This window comes from Carcharhinus amblyrhynchos, chromosome 14 (assembly GCF_965287045.1).
Source record: "Carcharhinus amblyrhynchos chromosome 14, sCarAmb.v2.hapA, whole genome shotgun sequence".
Classification (NCBI taxonomy): Eukaryota; Metazoa; Chordata; class Chondrichthyes; order Carcharhiniformes; family Carcharhinidae; genus Carcharhinus; species Carcharhinus amblyrhynchos.
Genome location: NC_137337.1, coordinates 53,765,151 through 53,792,454, shown reverse-complemented (window position 1 = coordinate 53,792,454; position 27,304 = coordinate 53,765,151). Strand labels below are relative to the sequence as shown.

General features: G+C 44.1%; 1 protein-coding gene across 4 annotated transcripts in view; it reads right to left on the bottom strand.

Moving 5' to 3' along the window:
* strn3 (striatin, calmodulin binding protein 3) overlaps positions 1-27,304 on the bottom strand; it is a 270,890-nt gene that overhangs the window by 72,907 nt on the left and 170,679 nt on the right. For all 4 annotated transcript variants that reach the window (XM_080202888.1, XM_080202891.1, XM_080202890.1 and 1 more), the window contains one exon: positions 171-304. In XM_080202888.1, the coding sequence (XP_080059014.1) occupies positions 171-304 (134 nt within the window). The remainder of the gene's footprint in view (positions 1-170; positions 305-27,304) is intronic.

Sequence of the window (27,304 nt, the reverse complement as noted above, 5' to 3'; positions counted from 1 at the left end):
TGGAACTGAAAACACAATGGGTTATTTATATTAGTGCTATTTCTCTCAGTCTTGGGATGGACAGTCACTGGTCTTTATTTTTTCCCCAGAATAAGATATATGCAAAACATTTATATGCAAAACAAAGAATGCAAAATTAGAATCCATTTAGTTACATTAATCATACTTACATCATAACTGAAGTCTGCATCATTTGCTACTGTCAAGTCTACAAGATCACCAAGGCCCAAAACACTTTCCAGCACATCATCTGGACCCATAATAAATGATTTGCCAGTTCCAGACGGAAAAGTCAGTGGCTCAGCTAAAAAAAAAACATATTTAGATCATGAATAAATCATAAATGCAAACAATTTTCAGAACATGCATGGAAATTTGATGTTTTCCCCTTAATAAAACACTGATTTGCTTGATCTATGTTTTCATTTCTTAGCTAACAGAATAGCTGATATTAAACACTACCACAGCCTTAGGCGGTCCACACGTATTTCACATAATATATACACAAAGACCAATTTAATATATTCAAAGGTCAATTTTAAAGCAATGTTGAATGAGTCTTGTGGATGAAATCCCTGCTCTCAAGCTGAACTAGTGATTCGAGGAAAAAGACAAAGGAAAAAATACCATACAAAAGGAAAGCCTCATCAACAAAACCCAAAACTTCACATTTACTTGTAAGCAACCTGGCAAATTAAATTGTGGCTTTCAAAAGGGAAAATGAATTCATTTGATTTGATTTATTGTCACATGTATTATGATACAATGAAAAGCACTTTTTCTTGCACGCAATACAGGCAAAACATATCATTCATGAAATATATCAGGGAAAAGGATAGGTTATAAAATATAGTGTTGCAGTTACAGGTAGGGTGAAGAGAAAGATAAACTTAGTATATGATAGGACTAAAGCTGTTCTTGCATCTTTTGGTACGTGTTTTCAGACTTTTGTATTATTTTCCCGACGGAGAAAGAGCATACACCGAGATGTGTGGAGTCTTTGATTATGCTGGCTGCTTTCCTGAGGCAGCGGAAAGTGTAGACAAAGTCAACAGATGGAAACTGGTTTGGATGATGGACTAGGCTTTGTCCACAACCCTTTGTAGTTCCTTGTGGTCTTGGTCAGAGCAGGAGCCAAACCAAGCTGTGATACACCTGGAACGGATGTTTTCTGTAGTGCATCTGCTGAGAATGATAATGGACATGTTGAACTTCCTTAGCCATCTGAGAAAGGAGGTATTGGTGATCGTTCTTAAGTATAGCATCTACATTGGGACGGAAGGAGGGATGGGGTCCAGGACAAATTGTTGATAATCTGAACACCCAGAAACCTGATGCTCTCAATCATCTCCACTTCATTTCCATTGATGTAATCAGGGACATGTCCTCCACCACACTTCTCAAAGTCGATGACTAGCTCCTTCGTTTTATTGGCATTGAGGGAGATTATTATAATCACACCATTTCAGGATTCCCTGTCCCTTCTCTGTGCTCCGTCTCAGCATTGTTTGAGATCTGACCCACTACTGCAATGTCATCAGCAAACTTTGGGGAGGCAATGGTGTAGTGGTATTCTCGCTGGATTAGTAATCCAGAGACCCAGGGTAATGCTCTGGCAGATGGTGAAATTTGTACTCAAAAGTCTAAGATGATTTTGAAACCATTGCCAACTGTCATAAAAACCATTCTGTTCAGAATGTCCTTTAGGGAAGGAAATATGTTGTCCTTACCTGATCTGGCCTACATGTGACTCCAGACCCTCAATATGGTTGATTCTTGAGGTTGTCCTCAGGGATGGGCAATAAATGTTGGTCCAACCAGTGATGCCCACATCCCATGAACGAATTCAAAACAAAAGCTGGAGCACAATTTGGCCACACGGTCATAAGTGTGTAAAGAATATAGTAAGGGGCTGAGGACACTGCCTTGTGAGGCACCAATTTTGAGGATAATCATGTAGGTGTCGTTACTTACATTTACTGACTGCAGTCTATGGGTTAGGAAGTTGAGAGTCTAGTTGCAGATGGAAGGTCGCAGCCCTAGGCCATGCAGTTTGTAGGTAAGTTTTTTGGGATTATGGTGTTGAAGACTGCGCTGTAGTCAATAATTAGAAGTCTGACATGTGTCCTTGTATCCAGGTGTTCCTGGTGTAGTGTAGGACCAGGGAGATGGCATCTGCTGTGGACCTGTTGCAGCATTGGCAAGTTGTAGTGGACCAGGCAATCTGAAAGACTGGAATTGATGTATGCCATGATTAACCTTTTGAAGCACTTCATAACAGTGAATATCAGAAGGACCAGGAGGTAGTCATTAAGCCATGCTGCCTGTTCTTTTCTTTGGTACAGGAATGATGGTGGTCTTCTCAAAGCAGGTAGGGACCTCAGATTGGTGTAAGGTGGTGTTAAAGATGTCTGCGAATATCTCCGCCAGCTGGTCTGCGCAGAATCTGAGTGCTCGTCTGGGTACCATCTGGGCCAGTCACTTTCCGTGGGTTAACTTTTAAGAAAACCAATCTGATGTCTGCAGTGGTGACCTTGGATACCAGTTCGACCAGGGCTGTCGGGTCGGATGACGAACTCTTGCTAACCCCCTGCTCAAAATGAGCACTGAATGCGTTGAGCACATCAGGGATTCTATTCCTCTTCATCTTGTAGCCTGTTAAGTAATTGGATAATTATTTAAAGAGAAACAATTTGCAGGGCTAACAGTGGGATTGGAGTGTGGTAAAGATGTGGGAGTGGGATTAGCTGAATTGCTCCAGCAGTAGATGCGGTGGGTGAACTGACCTCTTTCTGTGGCTTTCCCCAAGGATTTTGCACTTTCCTTTAAGTCGATTATTCTTTCTTAACGCTCATTCCTTACTAACGTCAAATTTAAATCCTGGATAAGATGCTCTGTCAGACAAATGGTGCAGACTCAATGGGCCGAATGGCTTCCATCTGCACTCTAGGGATGCTATGGTTCTAATGAAGTGAACAATAGCAGTCCATATTAAAAGTCCCTGATCAAAACAGATTCTCAAGTTGCTGTCAGGTTTTCCATTATTCCTGAGTAAACATTTAATATAACCAAATAATTGCCCATTCTCCAGGACAATGTAAATAAACTGTTAAACTACATACCAGAGCCAGAGCACAATGTACACTAATAAGCTTGATTATTGAGTTAGAGACCAGGCAGAATTTTACAGCCTCACTTGTCCCAAAGCCATAAAATTTCGCGCAAGGTCAATGGATCTTTCCAATGGTCTGACCCTCACCCGATCGATTCCCATGATGGGCTGGATGGTAAAATTCCAGTCAATGAGTTCTCCACATTACGCTGTTTATAGGTAGAGGCAGAGATAGAAAGGTCCTCAGAAGGCAAATTCTCCGAGAGAAGGAAAAGTAAAGTCAGCGGACAAGTAAACGAAGATCAATCTCTCACACATTCCACCTACCAGTTATGGAGCAGGTTATCAGTCTGATCACCTTCTTAATCAGGGAAGTACAAGAGTTTCAGAAGGATCCCCAAATGGGAGAAGTAAGGGAGAGCACAAGCATCAAAGCAAACTTCAACATACTTAAATAGGTTAAAGTTTTATGTCCTCTGGGCAGACCTTTCCCAAAAAAAGGCAAAGGCATGAAGACTAGTGTGATTCCCACTAATTCGCATAGCATGATCCCAATCACGATCTAACCACATTTAGCGCAATAAGTGATCCCCTATATGACGGCGGCACACTGCTGCCTCACAGCGCCAGGGACCCAGTTCGATTTCCAGCTTGGGTCACTGTCTGTGTGGAGTTTGCACATTCTCCCTGTTTCAGCATGGGTTTCTGCTGGGTGCTCCGGTTTCTTCCCACGATCCAAAGATGTGTGGGTTAGGTGGATTGGCCATGCTAAATTGCTCCTTAGTATCAGAGGGACTAGCTAGAGTAAAAGCATGGAGTTATGGGGATAGGGCCTGGTGGGATTGTGGTCAGTGCAGACTCGATGGGCCGAATGGCCTCCTGTAGGAGGGGCTGTATGATTCTATGATAAAACACACCGAGCCAGAGTCCCCAAGCATCTGATTCATTCAATCCAGGACTCAGCTGAGGACTGAAATCAAGAGGAGCTGCATTTAAATGGTCCATCAGCATTCGCGATCAAACTAGGAGGATGGTTGCAAGGAGACCTACACCACGTTTCTTGGAACTGGACTTAACCAGACTTCTGGACACGGAGGAGGATGCAGGCTACCATTTACCAGTGTTAGAAGGAAACTCCAAAGTAATGTAATCAATTCCGCCTGGGAGGCGGTGGCAGCTGCAGTCAAAATGCTACCATTAATTCGCTCTCTGCCACCTCACAGCCTGCCAACACCCAACCTCCTAGTACCTTCTTCAAAGCTTCCTCATCACAACCCCTTTCTGCCTAGGTGCAGTGCCCATTACATGCTACTTGCTATAGGCTGTCTACCCGGCTCAATGTCCTGTCTGTGTCCCAGCCCGAGAAGACAGCCCATGATGAAAGGAAGAGGGAGAAGACAGTGGGGGGTGCCCAAGTTAAGACTTCTCACCTGTTATGAGAAAACAGCAATGGAGATCACAGTGGAGGGCCAGGAATGAGTCACCACTGATAGAGATGGTGCTTGCACCAGAGCAGTAAGGATCCACTACACCTTCAACTGAGTTGTCTCAATTGAGTTGTTTAGTGCCCAGGCTCTCATCCTTCCCGTTTACTGAATCTATGTCCCTTGTCTTGCAAGATCACCAGCTGACGAGACCAGGCTATCCAGAGGCACAGGAACTCTTTACAGCACCTCGGAGGAGGTCTGAGGAAAACACCAAAGAGACATCACATCACTTACCTGCATCATCCACCATCTCAGCAGCATACAACACAAATGGGCAATCTTAGTAATCAGGCTTCTGTGTCACTATCTGGTGAGAGCATCACACAGCCTCACACTGGTAGACAGGAATGTCTTTGGATTGGGCAGTCAGATCTGTTAGAACCAAGGACAGCAACCCCTGCCACCATCACCACCACTCTATCCCACCACAAAGGCAGAGTTGGGAAATCCAGGAGGGTTTGTCAGTGACATTCCTGCCACTGGAAGGCCGATTGGAGGTGTCCCAAAGACTTCAGTCGCAGGAGATGTTGCTGGCATTGCATAGCACCCAACACTTGCAAGGGTGGTGTCCACAGTGGAAAGTCTGGGGCAAAATGTACAAACCATGAGTGTGAAGTTCAGACATGGAGCAATATCTGACAACCATGGCTGAGGGTCTTCAGAGATGGTCCAGTCAGAGAGGAGCATTCCTGAGGGTTTGGACACCACGGCGTAGACAGTATCGGGTCTTCAGGACCAGCAGCGCTAGGTGAAGCTGACACTTTTGGAGATCACTCCACTTTGTCCCATGGAGTAGCACAGCGGCCAAGGAGCACCCCAAGGGAGGAGGAAGCACCGGACGTCATCCCAAGACCTTCTACCGAGAAAACTAACATTCTATAGTTCTTCTGAATCCCCACTTCCTAACACTGGCATATCTCAGGGGCAATGGGCAAAACAGGCTGACACAGCAATACCAGGGCCACCTGCAAATTGGCCAGGTGCCTCAAGATCCAGGCCCAGCAGATGATGTCCGCCAAAGGGATCCCAGGCTACAGGCCACTCCTCTTCTGACATGCATCCTGGGGAGACACCTTGATGTAGCAGTAGGCCAGGCAAGCTTAAGAAATGGTAGGAGCACAGAGTGGATATGGGTGAAGTCAGACACCATTAGTAAGAGCAATGATAATATGGACTCCATAAGACCCACAATGACAGACATTCTTGAGTGACTGCCTCATCACTTACTGAACCCTTAATTTAGCCCCCTTCCCACCATCCCCCCCCACACCCCCTCCTCAGAGCAGTGGGACAAAGGCCCCCTACATTTATCCAGACATGAGCCCAAACGCTAGTGCACAGTTGGCACAGACAGGAGTCAGACATAAGCAGAATCCAAGAGGAACAGTACAGCTTTCCTCACGGCATCATCACCCTCCTGTCTTGACAAGTGACTCACTAACATTGCCAACCTAGGCCCATTACCATGGTGACATGTTCAGAGGTGGGGAGGTGTTATGGAGCTGCCAGACAAAAGGCCTACTAATTCATGAATCTGGATGTTGATTCTCTTAGCCAGTCGCACCTTGGCCACCAGCTGTCCTCAATCCTCTGGGCCATCCTCAAGCTTGTGTTCCATTCTCTGCTGGTCCTCCTCATCAGAGCAAGCAGTATGGTGCAGAGTGTCAGCCTGCTGCTGCGCCAGTTTGCGGGGGGCAAAGCAGATGATAACAATTTGGGAACCCTCTGGGGCTGCGTTGAAGAGCACTGCTGGAACAGAAATGCATCTTCAGCAGCCTTATGCATCATTCAATTACTGTTGAGGTGGCAATGTGAGCCTCATAATGGTTTGTGCTGCTGAAGATGCATTTCTGCTGCCTTGACCACTTCATGGCCACCAGGAATGGGTGTCCTCCTCCTCCTATACGAGGTGTCAGATCATCAAGGACTGCACTGTCCACTTGGTCATTTGGAGTTTTCAGTGGCACATGCTGTCCAAGAACTCATTGAAGGACAAGCATATCCTGTATACCTGGGGACTCCTCCACCGTCTTCTTTTCCTTCTCTTCAGCCTGATGGGTGGTTGGGACCTGAGCCTGACCAGCGGCCCCCAATTGTTCCGGTGCAGGCAGCAACCGGGATTAGTTTTGTCAGAGTCTATGACATCTGTCTGCCTCCAGACTAGTAATCAGGATGTATGTCAGCTCCACTGGCTCCATCTCAAATCAACTCAATAATCAGGGAGGAATGGAAGGAGAGAGAGAGAGAGAGAGAGAGAGAGAGAGAGAGAGAGAGAGAGACACACAGTCATTGCCATCTTTATTAGTTGCTGTCCTTAACACATCATTGCTTCAAAGGCAATGGTCACTACCCATGCCTCTACATGCTTGCCAACAGAAGGGTTGTTCCCTTCCTTCACATCAGTAGCAATAGAGTCCATCATGTGTTATGGCCCATATGAACCTTGAGGGCTCCTAGATCCTCCATCCTGTGCAAACAGGTAATCATTTCTGTGAGGCACTGGTCTATCCCTCCTGAAGCCTAGCACTCAACCTTCAACCCTTGACACTTAAGGATTCAGATTTGTAGAATGAGGTCAGCTGAGGCTGGCGAAGGATAAATCATGATGGCCAATCGGTTGAACGAGCATGACTCGCAGAAATGTAAGAAGGCACAAGTACTCTCAGAGGCAAAGAGGCACCAAGAATACTCAGGATTGGACACCCCAGACGCAATCTTATTCTTCTCATATCTTCATACTTAATACACCTGGGCATGACCTATGGCTTAAACCCCAAATGCACATCCCATATTGCACCCCATCCTTTTGAACATTACTGTCCCATCTTCTCCTTCTCTCTCTGGGTGACATGCAGCCAACCCCTTAGGATGGCAACCTACAGTCTTATTACTACCTTCTACACAAATCAGGAGCCCAAATCCCCCAGGTCATTGACAGCCATAGTGTGCATGATTCTGTTCAACTCTCTGGCGCTCACCCTGAAAGTTCAATAGTGGCTGTGAGTAGGTCAACATTCAAAAACCCTTGCGCTCTTCAGTGAAACCAGCTGCTTGAATTTTTTAAAAATCTATCATGTAAGCCACAGAGCTCTGTCATAACCGAGATTGGAAAAAACCCCAACATGCTCAGGTCAACCTATAACACTGACTACACAGAGACTTCGCACTTCTCTCAGACTCCTCAACTATTCATGCAGCAAATGCTGCATCCTGGAAACCAAGATAGAATCCATATTCTCAACTTGCGCTCAAGACGCAGGCCAGCTGCGAAACTCTGTCAAGCAGACGAGACAAAGGAATTACGCCATCTACACGCACATCAAGAACAGGAAACTCGGCATTACCACCAGCAGCAACCAAGCGTCCGGAACCACTTGGGAAGTCCATTGTCAACTTGTCAGACTACATACTTTAACCAGATGAAATCAAAGTCCTCAGCCGAGGGCTCAATTTCTGCCCCACCACCAAAATAGAGCCCATCGGTCTCGCAGCAGACACAGAGGATTTCATCAGGTGAATGACGCTGCGGGAGTTCTTCTACAAACCCTAAGAGGCCAACAACGAACACGATGAGACGACCAATGAACCGGAACAGCCGACAGAGATCCGCGGTGCAGCAACCGAAGAGGAAAGAGTTGAATTGGACTCCTCCAGAAGGCTGTTGCCCTCGACTTGACATGCACACCCAAGCCATCAGGAGATGCGAGAATGCTAGATTCATCAGTTGTGCTCACAATACAACCCTGAACATCACCCAAGCACAATGCAACGCCACCCGCACTCTCAAGACCAACCACAACATTGTCTGCTGGTTTGATGACAAAGGAGGGGCCATTGTATACTGAACAGAACGGATTACAGAAAAGAAGTGTACCTACAACTGAAGAATGAGGAACACCACAGACAGTTACCCGCAGATCCGACCAATGAACACACCCGTCAACTCAACAGACTGATCAAGATATTTGATCCAGACCTTCAGAGCACTCTCCGTGCTCTCATCCCACATACCCCCTGCATTGGAGATCTCTACTGCCTCCCGTAGATACACAAGGCAAACACACCCGGCCGTCCCATCGTATCGGGCAATGGGACCCTGTGCAAGAATCTCTCCATCTACATCAAGGGCATCCTGAAACCCAGTGTACAAAGTATCCCCAGCTTCTGTCGCAACACAATGGACTTCCTATAGAAACTCAGCACACATGGTGCAGTTGAATCAGGAGCATTCCTTGTCACAATGGATGTCTCGGCACTCTACACCAACATCCCCCATGATGATGACATTGCTGCAACTGCCTCAGTACTCAACGCCGACAACTGACAATCTCCAGGTGCAATTTTACCGCTCATCCACTTCATCCTGGATCACAATGTCCTCACCTTCAACAACTAGTTCTTCATCCAGACACACAGAACAGCTGTGGAGACAAAATCCGCACCTCAATATGCCAACATCTTCATGCACAGGTTCAAACAAGACCTCTTCACAGCACAGGGCTTTCAACCAATGCTATACATTAGATACATCGATGACATTTTTTTCTTTGGACTCATGGTGAGCAATCACAAACAACTACACGATGACATCAACAAGTTCCATCCCACTATCAGACTCACCATGCTCTACTCTCCGGAATCAGTTGCATTCTTGGACATACACATCTCCATCAAGGACGGTCACCTCAGCACTTCACTGTACTGCAATGCCATGGATAACCTCACAATGCTCCACTTCTCCAGCTTCCACCCCGAACACGTTAAAGAAGCCATCACCTACAGACAAGCCCTCCATATACACAGGATCTGCTCAGATGAGAAGGATCGCAACAGACACCTCCAGACATTGAAAGATGCCCTCATAAGAACAGGATATGGTGCTCAACTCATCGATCGATGGTTCTGACGTGCCACAGTGAAAAATCGCACTGACCTCCTCAGAAGAGGCATGGCGGACAGAGAACCCTTTGTCACCCAGTACTTCCCCGGGGCGGAGAAGCTATGACATGTTCTCATGTCATTGAAGAAGACAAACACCTCGCCAAGGCCATCCCCACACCCCCACTTCCTGCCTTCAAACAAGTGCACAACCTCAAACAGACCACTATCTGCAGCAAACTACTTTGCAGCCTACTATCTGTAGCCTTCAGGAGAACAGTGACCACGACACCACACAACCCTGCCACAGCAACCTCTGCAAGATGTGCTGGATCATCAACACGGATGCCATTATATCACATGAGAACACATCCACCAGGTATACTTGCAACTCGACCAACGTTGTCTATCTGATATGTTGCAGAAAAGGATGTCCTGAGGCATGGTACTCTGGGGAGACCACGCAGTCACTACAACAACGGGTGAACAAACACCTCTCGGCAATCACCAGACAACAGTGTTCTCTTCCTGTTGGGGAACACTTCAGTGGTCACAGGCATTTGGCCTCTGATCTTCTGGTAAGCATTGTCCAAGACGGCCTTCATGACACACGACAGCGCAGAGTCGCTGAGCAGAGACTGATAGTCAAGTTCCGCACACAAGGACGGCCTTAACCGGGATCTTGGGTTCATGTCACACTATTTGTAACTCCCACGACTTGTATGAGCTTGCAAAATCTCACAAACTGTCCTGGCTGGAGACAACACACATCTCTTTAACCTGTGCTTAACCCTCTCTCCACTCACATTGTCTGTACCTTCAAGACTTGATTACCTGTAAAGACTCGCATTCCAATCATTATTTTGTAAATTGAGTTTGTGTCTTTATATGCCCTATTTGTGAAGTGAAATCCCACTCACCTAATGAAGGAGCAGCACTCCGAAAGCTAGTGGCTTTTGCTACCTAATAAACCCGTTGGATTTTAACCTAGTGTTGTGAGACTTTTTACATTGAAAAAAAAGTCATTGAAAATGACCAGCTGCTTGGATGGGGAAAACAAAACAATCAAGCAAACCAGAGTTCTGTCATAATTGAGATTGGAAAACAAAGTTACTGAAAAAAAGTTGAGGCCAGGTGTGGAATGGAAGAAGCTCGAGAGTTAATGATGTGTAAATAAACAATCTCAATAGGTCTCACGAAATAGACAACAGCTGGCTAAACTACATCAACTCAAAAGTCGATGGGGTGTGAAATCAAGCACAAACAAACAATTCCTAAGGATTTAAAACAAAACCATAAAATGCTGGTAAAACACAGCAGATCTGACAGCATCTGTGGAGAGAATAGAGCCAACGACGAAGGGTCATCCTGACTCAAAAGGTTGGGTCTATTCTCTCTTCAGATGCTATCAGACCTGCTGAGTTTTTCCAGCATTCTGTATTTTTTCAGATTCCAGCATCTGCAGTATTTTGCCTTGACTAAGGATTTAATTCAGACGCATCACCTTGCGTAGACCACAGAAGTTTGTAAAAGTTAATGCGATATGAAATCAAATATAAACAAACAACTACAAATGATTTAATGAAGGCAGACTTCAACATGAGGAACCTTTTCTTCTCTTTGAACAGTATGCTTTGTCTGTATAGTGTGCAAGAAACAATACTTATCATTGAACACCAATACATGTGACAACAATAAATCAAATCAAGCCCTGTTGAAACTTCAAGGAGCGAGAAATGAACTTTAAACAAACACCTACAATGGGATCAAAACAGACAGATAGCAAGAGTGAAACCACATAGCCACCTGAAACTTCAAGGGGCGTGAAATGCTTCTACAAGTGAACAGCTGCAGAGTGGTTCTGTCCTGTGTGAGTATTTTAGGACTGACGGGTTGCAAATGTGCTTGTGCCCTGTTATGGAGTGTTAAACCTGAAAGAAGGCAGACTTCAAGGCTGCACAGACTCTATACGACCTCCATCACAGAGGAGCTCCCAACCTGATACACACCAGCCCAGCCTAAGGCCTCCAACGTCCATCTCCCTTAAAGCTCCCACCCCCACCCCTCCTCGGCATCTGGCCAGCAGCTGCTGTGCACCCTGGAGTGCAGTACTCACCTCCTTCAACCCTCTCTGATTTTTTAAGGACCAGTCGTAAATGGCGCCCATTTGACATCCCGCTGGTGGGAGGGAAGAATCAATTCTGATCTATGGTGATATGAAGCATGAATTAGCTACGATGGACCGGGAAACATTACTGAAAGGGACAGCAGTGGACAGGCAATGGCAGGCATTTAAAGAACGAATAGGCGAACTCCAGAAGTTGTTTATTCCTGTTTGGTGCAAGAGTGGTCAGGGAATTGAGGCTTACAAGGGAAATTAGAGATAGTATCAGATTCAAGGAAGAAGCATACAAATTAGCATGAAATACAACAGACTTGAGGATTGGGAGTAGTTTAAAATTCAGCCTAGGAAGACCAAAGGATTGATTAAGAAGGGAAAAATAGAGTATGAAAGTCAACCAGCAGGAAACAAAAACTCACTAAAAGTTTCAACAGATATGTAAAAGAAAAGATTGACAAAAACGAATAGGCCCTTTACATTCAGAAACGGGTGAATTTGTAACAGGCAATAAAGAAATGGCTGAGGAATTAAATTTGTACTTTGCTTCAATCTTCACAAAAGAAGACATGAATACTATACCAGAAGTGCAGAGAGAAACATGTTTTAGTGAGAAGCTGAAGGAAATCAGCATTAGTACAGAAATAGTTTTGGGGACATGGGATTAGAGGTGGATAAATCCCCAGGTCCTGATAATCTTCATTCCAGAGTACTTAAGGAAGTGGCCCAGGAAACAGTAGATTCATTGGTGGTTATTTTCCAAAATTCTTTGGACTCTGGAATAGGTTCTACAGATTGGAGGGTAGCTAATTGTAAGCCCATTATGAAAAAGGGAGAGAGAGAGAGAGAGAGAGAGAGACAGAGAAAACAGAGAACTACAGACAAGTGAGACCATCGCCAATTCTGGGGAAGTTGCTAAAGTCTATTATCAAGGATTTCATAACTCGACATTTGGAAGGCAGTGGCCTACTCAAAGTCAGCATGGATTTACAGAAAGGGAAATCATGCTTGGTAAATCTACTGGAATTTTTTGAGGATGTAACTAGTAGAGTTGACCGAGAACTAGTGGATGTAATTAATTTAGACTTTCAGAAGGCTTTTGAAAAGGTCCAACATAATAGGTTAAAGCACATGGGATTGCAGGTAATGCCTTCTGATAGATAGTAAGCTGGTTAGCAGATAGGAAGCCAAAAGTTGGCATAAAAGGGTCTTTTCTGATTGGCAGTTAGTCACTAGTGGGGTTCCGCAGGGATCTGTGCTGGGACCCCCAACTTTTCACATATTTTCTTAACGATTCAGAAGAGTGATGCAGTATAATGTGGATAAATGTGAGGTTATCCACTTTGGTAGCGATAATAAAGAACAAATAAAATTACATCACAGAAACAGGCCCTTCAGCCCTCCAAGTTGCCCAAACTTAACTAAAACCTCCTACCCTTCCGGGTATCATATCCCTCTATTCCCATCCTATTCATGTATTTGTCCAAACGCCCCTTAAAACTCACTATCGTATCTGCTTCCACTATCTCCCCTGGCAGCAAGTTCCAGGCACTTACCACTCTGTAAAAAACTTGCCTTGTCATCTCCTTCAAACATTGCTCCTCACTTTGTAAACCCATGCCCCCTAGTAATTGACTCTTTCACCCTGGGAAAAAGCTTCTGATGATCCACTCTGCCCATGCACCCTCAATCTTGTAAACTATCAGGTCGCCCTTCAACCTCCATCACTCCAGTGAGAACAAGCCAAGTTTCTCCCACTCCTCCTCATAGCTAATGACCTCCATACCAGGCAACATCCTGGTAAATCCTATCTGTACCCTCACCAAAGCCTCTATACCCTTTTGGTAATGTGGTGATGAGAATTGAACACTATATTCCTAGTGCGGCCTAACTAAGGTTCTATAAAGTTGCAACATGACTTGCCAATTTTTAAACTCAATGCCCCGGCCAATGAAGGCAAGCATGCCGTATGCCTTCTTGACTACCTTCTCCACCTGCATTGCTACTTTCAGTGACCTGTGTATCTGTACACCCAGAACCCTTTGCCTATCAATACTCTTAAGGGTTTTGCCATTTACTGTATATTTCCTATCTGTATTAGGCCTTCCAAAATAAATAACCTCATGTTTGTCCAGATTAAACTCCTTCTGCCATCTCTCTGCCCAAGCATCCAACTGATCTGTATCCTCTGCTATCCGCAAATCCAGCAATCTTTGTGTCATCTGCAAATTTACTAATCAAACCAGTTGCATTTTCTTATATATATAATATATATATATATATATTGCAAACAGCAAAGTCCGAGCACTGATCCCTGAGGAACGCCATTTGTCACAGCCCTCCAATCAGAAATACACCCTTCTACTGCTACCCTCTGTCTTTGACCGAGCCAGTTTTGTATCCACCTTGCCAGCTCACCTCTGATCCCATGCGACTTCACCTTCTGCAATAGTCTGCCATGAGGGAGCTTGTCAAAGGCCTTACTGAAGTCCACCTCCAGAGATAAACAGGAGTTAAAGCATCTGGTAAAGGCAGCTGAGGGACTTCACTGGTGCATTCTGGGAGTAGTCAGCCCAGCAACATCGACCAAGAAGTGGGAAGAGGAAGAACATCTCCAGAGATGAACAGGAGAACAGATTATTACTTGAATGGGTGTAAATTGAGAGAGGTGGATACTCAACGAGACATTGGAATCCTCGTGCATCAGTTGCTGCAAGTAAGCATGCAGGTATAGCAGTCAGTAAAGAAGGTAAATCGTATGTTGGTCTTTATACCAAGAGGATTTGACTATAGGGATAGGGATGTTTTGCTGCAATTATATAGCACATTAGTGAGGCCATATCTGGAGTATTGTGCGCAGTTTTGGCATTCTTATCTTAGGAAGGATGTCCTTGCTATAGAGTACAGTGAAAGTTTACTAGGCTGATTCCTGGATGGCAGGTCTGTGGTACAAGGACTTCTTAGTCAGTTAGGATTATATTCACTGGAGTTTAAGAGTGAGAAAAGATATCATAGAAACTTATAAAATCCTAACAGGTTTCGACAGGGTAGATTTAGAAAGAATGTTCCCAATGATTTTGGTGGGAAGGGGAGGGGGTCCAGAACTAGGGGTTGTAATTTGAGGATAACGGGTAAACCTTTTAGAAATGAGGTGAAAAGAAATTTCTTCACCCAGAAGGTAGTGAATGTTTGGAATTCACTGTCACAGAACGTAGTTGAGGGCAAAACGCTGTGCGATTTCTAGAATAAATTAGATATAGTTCTTGGAGCTAAAGGGATCAAAGGATTAGGGGGAATTAGGATATTGAATTTGATGATCAGCCATGATCAAAATGAATGGCAGAGCCAACCTGAAGGCCAAATGGCCTCTTCCTACTTCTAGTTTCAACGTTTCTGTTTTTCTAATTCAGCCGGAATAGTTTACTTTAATCTCAGTAATGAGATTACAATTATTCAAATGTTTCAAATCAGTTTTACGCCCTTTCTGGGAGGGATCTGATCACGCAGTGAGGGGGGCCTGGGAGATTATAACCCGAGTTTGCGCCTCTTGTCAGATTTAGCAGTGAAACACGACTTGACACCTGCGGCTTATGGAGCAGGAAAATCGTCCCCTTTATTTATGAAGATACTTAACTAAAGCATTAATTAAATAATGCAGACAAAATGCTCCAATTATTTTCCTCCTTCACAAGAGATTATTCCTTAGATTCCTTGTGTTCCTTGCATGCTGAACAAACCACAGATAATTAACTAGATGAAAAATATTTTTCATTGCAATACTAAACTATATAAAACATTGGAGAAATTTGCATTGATATAACATAGGTGTATGTGTACATAGATCCCTGAAAGTTGGGAATCAAGTAGATAAGGTTGTTAAGAAGGCGTACGGTGTCTTGGCGTTTATTGGTAGGGGGATTGAATTTAGGAGTCGCAGCGTCATGTTGCAACTGTACACAACTCTGGTGCGGCCGCACTTGGAGTACTGTGTGCAGTTCTGGTCCCCACATTACAGGAAGGATGTGGAGGCTTTGGAGAGGGTGCAGAGGAGGTTTACCAGGATGTTGCCTGGTATGCAGGGGAGGTCCTATGAGGAGAGACTGAGGGATTTGGGGTTGTTTTCACTGGAAAGAAGGCGGCTAAGAGGGGATCTTATAGAAACATATAAGATGATTAGAGGTTTAGATAGGGTGGATGGTGATAGCCTGTTTCCTCGGATGGAGAAAGCTAGCACGAGGGGGCATGGCTTTAAATTAAGGGGGGGTAGTTATAGGACGGATGTCAGGGGCAGGTTCTTTACCCAGAGGGTGGTGAGGGACTGGAATGCCCTGCCTGCTGCAGTTGTAAATGCGCCTAGTTTGGGGGCGTTTAAGAGATTGGTGGATAGGTTTATGGACGAAAAGGGATTGGTTTAGATTAGTGGGTCAATGTTTTTTTTTAAAAATAAGACTGGTCGGCGCAACATTGTGGGCCGAAGGGCCTGTTCCGCGCTGTAATGTTCTATGTTCTGTGTTCTATAACTATTATAGCAGATAGGAAGCAAATTAATTTGTTTCGGGACATCTCAATATTGGGCATTTCCAGTGGACAACTGGAACAAAACTAGTGCTTTTTTTTTCCATTTTAGTTCTGCAGATCAGCTCTACAATCCATCTTTTCAATTTTGCCAAAGTATTTTCCATTTTCCGTGCAAGAGGTGATGAGTTATGAATTCATCAGTAAGGGATGCGCGAGGAGACAGACAATTACACCAAAATGAAATGGAGACCATGTGAGCAGCGAATTAGGTTCATGAGGGAAATTGGCGTTTGGGGAAGAGAGATGCGGTATACGTAGGGATTATTCCAAGTTAAATTAAATTAATTAATTAAATAATAAGTAACAATGGCAGGACAGTTCTCATGTTACAGTTGTGGAATATAGGAGCTTTTGGACACCAAGGCAATCCTGCTGAAAATGAAAGCATCTAGAGAAATTCCAGACTGGGACTATTGATTTAGAAGACACTGCACAACCTAAGAGGGCAGAAATACCAGGACACTTTATTCCAGAAGGTGGTCAATCGTTTTACTAAGGGGCATCTGTTTTCATCAGCAGTGAGGCACAGGAAGATGTGACTGTGAGTAAGACAAGGGACCAAGCAGATAATAGTAGAGAAGCCTCAGATATTGCAATTGTTTGAGGTGCTGACAATCTGTGTGGATGAAAGTGAGGTCTGCAAAGTGGATGAACAGGCTGGCCATGGCAAAATGGTGGTAGGGGACAGTATCATGAGGAAGATTGACACTGTTCTCTGCAGCAAAGAGCAAGAGTCATGATGTGGAGATGCCAACATTGGGCTGGGGTAAACACAGTAAGAAGTCTCACACCACCAGGTTAAAGTCGAACAGGTACATTTGGTTGCAAAAGCCACTAGCTTTCTGAGCGCTTGCTGCCCCTTTGTCAGGTGAGTCGGAGATGTGTGCACAAACAGGGCATATAAAGCCACAAACTCAATTTACAAAATAATGATCGGAATGTAAGTCTTTACAGGTAATCAAGTCTTAAATGGTACAGACACTATGAGTGGAGAGAGCGTTAAGCACAGGTTAAAGAGATGCGCATTGTCTCCAGACAGGGCAGTTAGTGAGATTTTGCAAGTCCAGGCAAGACGTGGGGGTTACAGATAGTGTGATGTGAACCCAAGAACCCAGTTGAGGCCGTCCTCGTGTGCGGAGCTTGGCTATCAGTCTCTGCTCAGTGACTCTGCACTGTCATGCGTCGTGAAGGCTGTCTTGGAGAACATTTACCCAAAGATCAGAGGCCGAATGCCCGTGACTGCTGAAATGTTCCCCAACAGGAAGGGAACGCTCTTGCCTGGTGATTGTTGAGCGGTGTTCATTCATCTGTTGTCGTAACGTCTGCATGGTCTCCCCTGTGTACCATGCCTCGGGACATCCTTTCCTGCAGCGCATCAGGTAGATAATGTTGGCCGAGTTGCAAGAGTATATACTGTGTACCTGGTGGATGGTGTTCTCACGTGAGATGTTGGCATTCGTGTCGATGATCCGGCATATCTTGCAGAGGTTCCCTGCAGTGGAGAAGCTACAACATCTTCTCCAGAGCCTTCAACATGTTATTGATGTAGACGAACGTCTTGCCAAGGCCATCCCACATCCTCACTTTTTGCCTTCAAACTACTGCACAACCTCAAACAGACCACTGTCAGCAGCAAACTACCCAGCCTTCAGGAGAACAGTGACCACAACCCTGCCACAGCAACCCCTGCAAGATGTGCCAGCTCATCGACACAGATGCCATCATCTCACGTGATAACACCATCCACCAGGTACACATTCTTGTAACTCAGCCAACATTGTCTACCTGATACACTGCAGGATAGGATGTCCCGAGGCATGGTACATTGAGCCTGCATGGTCCCCCCAACGACAACGGATGAATAGACATCACTCGATAATCACCAGGCGAGTGTTCTTTTCCTGTTGGGGAGCACTTCAGTGGTCACAGGCGTTCAGCCTCTGATCTTCAGGTAAGCGTTCTCCAAGGCAGCCTTCATGACACATGACAGTGCAGAGTTACTGAGCAGAGACTGATAACCAAGTTCCACACATGAGGACGGCCTCAACCGGGATCTTGTGTTCACGTCACATTATCTGTAACCCCCAAGACTTGCCTGGACCAGCAAAATCTCACTAACTGTCCTGTCTGGAGATAATACACATCTCTTTAACCAGTGCTTAACTATCTCTCCACACTCATTGTCTGTACCTTTAAGACTTGATTACCCGTAAAGACTCGCATTCCAATCATTATTTTGTAAATTGAGTTTGTGTCTTTATATGTCCTGTTTGTGAACATATCTCCCGCTCACCTGACGGAGGGGCAGCAAGCACTCCGAAAGCTAGTGGTTTTTGCTACCAAATAAATCTGTTGGACTTTAACCTGAAACTTCTTACTGCAAAGGACAAGAGTCCAGAAGTCTGTGTTGCCTGCCCAGTGCCAAGGGTTCGACACATCTACTCAAGGCTGAAAAGAACTTAAATGGGAGGGGAGGATCCAGCATCATGGTCTATGGAGGTACCAACAACTAATTAGATGATGAATGCGTGGCTCAAAGACTGGTTTAGGAGAATTGGGTTCTGGTTTGTGGGCCACTGACACCAGAACTGGGAAAAATGGGGGCTGTACCGTTGGGATGGTCTATACCTGAACTATGCTGGAACCAGAGCTCTTTGCAAATCACCTAACTAGGGGAAAAGAGAGAAGGCTTTAAATCAAACAGGGTAGGAGATCAAAGATCCCGTTGGGTAGATGGAGCAAATCCAGGGGTACATTCAAGGCAGGAGACCATTGAAGTAATATGGAAAATGAGGATTATAAAATAGCAGAAAAGGACAGCAAGTGATATAGTTGTCTAGAGTGGAAGTGGGGAGTTAAAAGCATACAATAAGGAAATGGCAGATGAAACGAGCAAATATTTTGCTTCTGTCTTCAGTATGGAGGATACTAAAACATTCCAGTAGTAGCTGTAAATCAAGAGATGGAAGGGAGAGGGGAATTTGGTGAACATACAATCACCAGGGAAGCAGTACTGAGCAAACTGATGGAGCCGTGAGCTGACAAGTCTCAGGTTCTGATGGACTTCATCCTCTGGTTTTAAAAGAGGTGGCTGGCTAATGAGGCATTTTGTGTTAATTTTCCAAAAAAATTTGCTGGATTATGGAAAGGTTCCATCAGACTGGAAAGTAGCAAGTCTAATCCTTCTTTTCAAGATGGAAGGTAGGAAGCAGAAAATTGTATTAGCTTCACTCTGTTGTAGGGAAGCTGTTTCGAGTCTATCATTAAGAACATAAGAACTAGAAGCAGGAGTAGGCCATCTGGCCTCTCGATCCTGCTCCACCATTCAATATGACCATGGCTGATCTTTTTGTGGGCTCAGCTCTACTTACCAATCTGCTCATCATAACCCTTGATTTCGTTACTGATCAAAACTTATCTATCCTTGCCTTAAAAACATTTGATGAGGCAGCTTCAACTGATTCACTGGACAGGGAATTCCACAGATTCACAAGTCTTTGAGTGAAGAAGTTTTTCCTCAACTCATTTCCCCCCCATCTTTGCTTTCTGTTAGTTAACCAATCCTCTACCCATAACACTGGAATCTTGACAAATGCCTTCTGGAACTCCAGATACACCACATCCACAGGTTCCACATTGTCCACGGCACAAGTAATGTCTTCAAAGAATTCCACCAAATTAGTCAAACATGACTTGCCCTTCATGAACCCATGGCCTCTTTCTGTACTTTCTGATAAGTCTCTAAATGTTTTTTAAAAGACAACATTGTATCCGCCTCTACTGCCACCTCTGGCAACTTGTCCCAGATACTCAACATCTTCTGAATGGAAAAATTGCCCTTCTGGGTCCTTTTGTATCTCTCCCCTCTCACCTTAAACCTACACCCTCTAGTTTTAGGCTCCCCTACCTTTGGGAAAAGATATTGACTATCTACCTTATCTATGTCCCTCATTATTTTACAGACCTCTATAAGAACATCCCCCAGCTTCCTACTCTCCAGGGAAAAAAATCCCAGTCTCTCCAGCCTCTCTTTATAACTCAAACCATCAGGTCCCGGTAGCATCCTAGTAAATCTAGTTGTGAGGAGAATGCAAAGAGACATCAAGGGATTTGGTCAGGCTACGTAAGTGGCAAGAACATGGCAAAAGGAAAATCACGTGAAAAAAATGGGTAATCAGAAATGCAAAGTATTTTTTAAATAGTGACAGATTGGAAGTGTTGATGTCTAAAGGTGTCCTTGTTTGTGTCAATGGAAGCAGGTGCAAAAAGAAATTAGGAAGGCAAATGGTATGTTGCCTTTATTACAAGAAGATTTGAGTACAGGAGTAATGATACCTTCCTGCAATTGTGTTGAGCCTTGGCGAGACTGCACCAGTAGTATTGCATAAAGTTTTAGTGCCCTTACCTCTGGAAGGGTGTACTCGTCACAAGAGGGAATGCAACAAATGTTCAGCAGACAGATTCCTAGAATGGCAGGATTGTCCTGTGAGAAGAGATTGAGGACACAGGGTCTGTATCCTCTCGACTTTAAATGAGAGGCAATCACATTGGAACAAACAGAATTCTTACAGGGATCAACAAGATAGATGCAGGAAGGATGTTTCCCCAGACAGGGGGTCGAAAGCCAGGGGTCACAGCCTCAGAATAAGGGGTAGGGCATTTGGACTAAAAAGAAGAATGTTTTCACTCAGGGTGTTACATTATATCTTTAGAAATCTCTACTCCAAAGGGCTGTGGAGGCTCATTCAGTATGTTCAAGATAGAAAATGGTTTTTGAACACAAACTAATTGAATGGGGGAGCAGGTTCAAAGAGCCAAATAAATAGTCTACTTATGTTCCTGTATCTTATGTATTGGATAGGTTGTCTGTACTTGAAAGCTGCTAAGCCAACAGGACCGGATAAGTTTCATTCAACATCATGAAAGGAAGTACTGGTGGAAGTTGTGGAGGCTCTGACAATAATTTTTCAATCTTACTTCAAAAAAAGTGCAAGGTGCTGGAGGACTAGAGAGATGCAAATGTTATGTTCAAAAAGGGGTCCAAGGACAAGCCCAGCAATTATATTTGAAGCTTGGTGGTGGGAAGCTTTTAATGATTTGAGACAGAAATAGTTACTTGAGAAAATGCAGGTTTGTTTTTTTGATGAGCTAACAGAGGACTGATGAGGGTAGTCATATTGACATGACTTCCTAAAACTTTTTGATGAAGTGCCACATGCAACAACTTGTAAACAAGGTTTGGTCTCATGGAATAAACAGCATGGATATGAGATTGGCTGAGTGCCAGGAAAGATTGATTTTCAGACTGGAGGGAGGTTTATAGTAGAGATACCCAAGGGTCAGTGCTTGGACACTAGCTTTTTCTGATATACATTAATGGTGGTATAATGGATGCAATTTGAAAATTTGTAAACAACACAAAACTTCAAAGTACTGTGAATTGTAAGGAGCAGAACTTCAAAAGGAGATAGATGTAGCATTAGAGATTAATTCTAACTGTGTAGCATACTAATCATATACTGGATACATCATCAAAGGTGATGCAACATCACATGATTTGTTCTCTTCCAATCTCTTCCAAGATGCAGCCAGCACCAGAAGATATTTCTCAACAAAGGTCCTGTTCTGCGTGCCTCACTATGCTGCATAAATATTATGTATTAGTCTAACAATACTGCAAATATTATAAGAGATTATATCTTTGGCAGCATGGGTGGACAAGTAGCAGATGAAATTTAATGCAGAGTCATGCGAAGGAAGAACATGGAGAAACAATATCACAAATGGTATAATTCTCAAGGGCATGCAAGAGACCTTGTGATATTTGTGCACAAATGATTGAAGGCAGAAGGACAGATCAAAAGAGCAATTGATAAAGTCTATGGTATCCTGGGTGTTATAACAGGATGTGGAGATGCCAGCGTTGGACCGGGGTAAACACAATAAGAAGTCTCACAACACCAGGTTAAAGTCCAACAAGTTTATTTGATAGTAAATCCACAAGCTTTCGGAACGCTGTTCCACTCACATGATGAAGGAACAGTGTTCCGAATGCCTGTGGGTTTACTATCAAATAAACTTGTTGGACTTTAACCTGGTGTTGAGCGACTTCTTACTGTGTTATAACTAGGGACAGAGTACAAAAGCAAGTTATGATAAATCTGTAAAATACTGGATCAACCTCAATTGGAAAACTGTGTTTAGTTCTGGGCACCATAATTTAGGAAAGATACAAAAGCATTAGAGGAGGTGCAGAAAAGATTCGTGACATTAGTTGCAGGGTGAGACACTTTAGTTACAGACAGATTGGAGAACCTGGGACTATTCTCCTTGGAAAAGAGAAAATTGACTGGAGATTTGAAAGATTGGTGTCAAGAGTAGATAGAGACGAAGGATTGAGAACTGACAAGCACAAATTTCAGGTAATTGGCAAAGGATATATAGGCAACAGCGAATGGTTAGGATCAGAAATATTTATGCCGGAGTGTGGTGGAGGCAGATTCAAATCATGGTATTCAAAAAAGAATTAGATTCTGAAAAGAAAGAATTTGCAAGGCTCCAGGGAAAAGGTAAGTGGCACTTCATACTTGATGTGCTTCAGAGAGTCAGCACAGACATAGCTGGCTGAAAGGCCTTTTTCTGTACAAATTCTATGATTTTAGGATTGGTTCTGATTTAGAGTGATCCCAAGACATGCAAGCAACTGAAGTGCTACAGTTGGCCTAGGAAAATATAATCAGGCACTCTTCTCTTGATTACTCTACAGTGACATCTACAGGGATTTTGGGGCAAAAGGGGATCAAAGGAAATGGTGGTAGGAGAGAAAGGGGGTCAGGCTATTGAGTTGGATGATCAGTTATAAGAACATAAAAAATAGGAGCAGGAGTAGGCCATCTAGCCCTTCGAGCCTGCCCCGCCATTCAATAAGATCATGGCTGATCTGAAGTGGATCAGTTCCACTTTCCTGCTTTCTCCCCATAACACTTAATTCCCCTGTCTATCAGAAACCTATCTACCCGTGACTTAAATATATTTAGCGAGGTAGCCTCCAACACTTCAACGGGCAGAGAATTCTAGAGATTCACCACGCTTTGAGTGAAGAAGTTCCTCCTCAACTCCAATCTAAACTCCCCCACCCCCACCTTATCTTGAGGCTGTGTCCTCTAGTCCTGCTATCCTTTCTAAGCGGGAAGAATCTCTCTACCTCTACCCTATCTAGCCCCTTCATTATCTTATACGTCTCTATAAGATTCCCCCTCATCCTTCTAAACTCCAACGAGTACAGACCCAGTCTATTTAGTCTCTCTTCATAGTCCAATCCCCTCATCTCCGGTATCAGCCTAGTGAACATTCTCTGCACTCCCTCCAAGGCCAATATATCCTTGCGCAAGTGCGGCGACCAAAACTGCACACAGTACTCCAGCTGCGGCCTCACCAGTACCCTGTACAGTTGCAGCAAGACCTCCCTACTTTTATATTCTATCCCCCTCGCTATAAAGGCCAACATTCCATTCGCCTTCTTGATCACCTGCTGCACCTGCAGACTGGGTTTTTGCGACTCGTGCACAAGGACCCCCAGGTCCTTCTGCACCGTAGCATGCTGCAGCTTTTCGCCTTTTATATAATAATCCCTCCTACTATTATTTCTGCCAAAGTGGATAACCTCACACTTGCTAACATTATACTCCATCTGCCAGGTCCTCATCCACTCGCTCAGCCTATCCAGATCTCTCTGCAGACTTTCCACACCCTCCACGCAATTTGCTTTTCCACTCATCTTCGTGTCATCAGCAAATTTCGTCACCCTACACTCAGCCCCCTCCTCCAGATCATTTATATACATGGTAAATAGTTGAGGCCCCAGCACCGATCCCTGCGGCACTCCACTAGTCACCAACCGCCAACCAGAATAGCACCCATTGATACCAATGGTATCAGTTATGGCCATAACGAATGGTGGAGTGGGCTCAAAGGGCTGAACAGCCTACTCTTGCTCCTATTTTCTATGATTCAAACAACAAAGAACAATACAGCACAGGAACAAGACCTTTGGCCCTCCAAGCCTGCGCCACTCATGAGCCCGACTAGACCGTTCGTTTGTATCCCTCTATTCCCAGTCTTTTCATGTGGTTATCTAGATAAGTCTTAAACGATCCCATCGTGTCCGCCTCAACCACCTTGCTTGGCAGCACGTTCCAGGCCCCCACCACCCTCCGTGTAAAATACGTTTCCCTGACATCTGTGTTGAACCTTGCCCTTCTCACCTTAAACTCGTGACCCCTTCTGTTCGTCACCTCCGACCTGGGAAAAAGCTTCCCACTGTTCACTCTATGCCCTTCAGAATTTCATACACCTCTACTGGGTCGCCCCTCATCCTTCTTTCCAGGGAGAACAACCCCAGTTACCCAATCTTTCCTCATAGCCAAGACCCTCCATACCAGGCAACATTCTGGTAAACCTTTTCTGTACTCTCTCCAAAGCCTCCACGTCCTTCTGGTAGTGTGGCGAAGAGAACTGGACCCACTATTCCAAATGTGGCCTAACCAACATTCTGTATAGCTGCAACATCATATACCAACTTTTATACTCTATGCCCTGTCCAATAAAGGCAAGCATGCCATATGCCTTCTTCACCACCCTCTCACCTGTGCTGCCACCTTTGAGGATCTGTGGACTTGCACACCCAGGTCCCTCCAACAGAGGTTTGTCTAAACGCAGGATGAGGATAAAGTATGATGCCTTTGCAGTTGAATATTTGCATTTCATTATTTTTGTGTATTTCAGGTTATGTGAAGATATTAATTAAATTTCAGCACACAAATCGCATGGAAAACAGTCAATAACTGGAATTGGACAAGTTGGCTGTTGAATGGCATTTCATGTGAACCAACAAGTTTATTAATACACTGAGCAGCATTCACACACAATGTTGGAATGCCATTGTTTGTTTGAGTCTAATGGTTGGTGACTACCAGAGGGCCTATGCCTAGAAGGGCACCAGCAAATTTAATTACGAGCTTAATCAGCTAATATCCAGTGTGCTGGTCAAGGGTCAGTCAAGTTTTTGGTTTTATGTTAAGTTGGAACACGTGCATAACTTTGGACTGGAAATAATTCAAGTCAGAGATTTTGCCAAGATTATAGCCAGTCAGGTTTGCAAATAGTGCCTTACAATGTGAAGTTAACTGATATATTGTGGTGGTTCAAGAAAGTGGCTCGCCATCATGTGCTCAAGAGCAATTCAGAATGAGCAACAAGTGCCAACATCCCACGAAAGAATAAAAAATGTCAAGGGGTGAGTTTGCACTTTGTTGGTTCTACTTACGTTTCAAGGAAACTGTATTCTGTTCGGTCTTTACTGTGTAAAATAAACCAGTTTCTTGATTTACAATTATCCATATCACTTTAGAGTTTACCTGCCTTTTTTGTAGAAAATGAGACAAAAGGGGTGCAAGATCACAACATTCAACGCAGACAGAAAGTAGTTTTGTTGTTACACATCCTGAGTCATACTTTTGTATTATTAGATATTGGGCAGCAAAGAAAAAATGTGCATCATGTGGAAGTTGGGGGTCTACCTATGGGAGAGACCAGCGATGCCGACCCAGAGAAAATGTGCATACCTAATACTTTAACAATCTGCAAACACACACTAAAGTCAAGAACCTGAAGGTGTTTCAATGTATACTGAATCATACCCTTAAATGAAAAGGGAAAACTTGAGAAAAGGAAATAAAAACAAATTTCAAAACGAAAAAGGAAATTTGACAATTTCCACTAATTTTCCAGAATCTTCTGCATATCTGTTTTTTAAGAAAAACGTTTCATTTGCATTCATAGGAAAAAATAAATTATACCTGTAGCTTGATGGGTATTCATAAAGGCACCAGCAAAGCTTGATGGTTAAAAGAGCTAACTCTGTACTGGCTAAGGACAATGGGAGCAGCAAAGAAATGATGTGTGGTCATGGAACAAGCACAGGAATTGACTGGACGGTGGCTGTTGTAATTCTCCCAGGAAGACAAAGAACAAAGAAAATTACAGCACAGAAACAGGCCCTTTGGCCCTCCAAGCCTGCACCGACCATGCTGCCCAACTTAAAAACCCCGTACCCTTCTGGGGACCATATCCCTCTATTCCCATCCTATTCATGTACTTGTGTCGATGCCCCTTAAAAGTCACTGCTGTATCCGCTTCCGATACCACCCCTGCAATGAGTTCCAGGCACCCATTACTCTGTGTAAAAAATCTGCCTCGTACATCTCCTCTGAACCTTGCCCCTTGCACATTAAACCTATGGCCCCTACTAACTGACTCTTCCACCCTGAGGAAAGCTTCTGACTATCCACTCTGTCCATACCTCTCATAATCTTGTAGAATTCTATCAGATCTCCCCTCAACCTCCATCACTCCAGTGAGAACAAACCAAGTTTCTCCAATCTCTCCTCATAGCAAATGCCCTCCATACCAGGCAACATCCTGGTAAATCTTTTCTGTACCCTCTCCAAAGCCTCCACATTCTTCTGGTAGTGTGGCAACCAGAAGGGAACACTATATTCCAAGTGTGGCCTAAGGTTCTATAAAGCTGCAACATGATTTGCCAATTTTTAAACTCAATGCCCCGGCCAAGGAAGGCAAGCATGCCGTATGCCTTCTTGACTACCTTCTCCACCTGCATTGCTACTTTCAGTGACCTGTGTATCTGTACACCCAGATCCCTTTGCCTATCAATACTCTTAAGGGTTCTGCCATTTACTGTATATTTCCTACTTGTATTAGACCTTCTAAAATGAATTACCTCATGTTTGTCCGGATTAAACTCCATCTGCCATCTCTCCGCCCAAGTCTCCAACTGATCTATATCCTGCTGTGTCCTCTGATGGTCCTTATCGCTATCCACAAATCCATTAACCTTTGTGTTGTCTGCAAACTTACTAATCAATCCAGTTACATTTTCTTTCAAATGATTTATATATATTACAAACAGCAAAGGTCCCAACACTGTCAGATTACCTCCGACAGAGGTATGACTCTTCAGCATTCATGGCCAAAAAGATGATCGATTAGTGCTTGTCCTGGAAACATGATCAGTACCAGCAATATCTGTATAAGAAGAGATTCAGAGACATC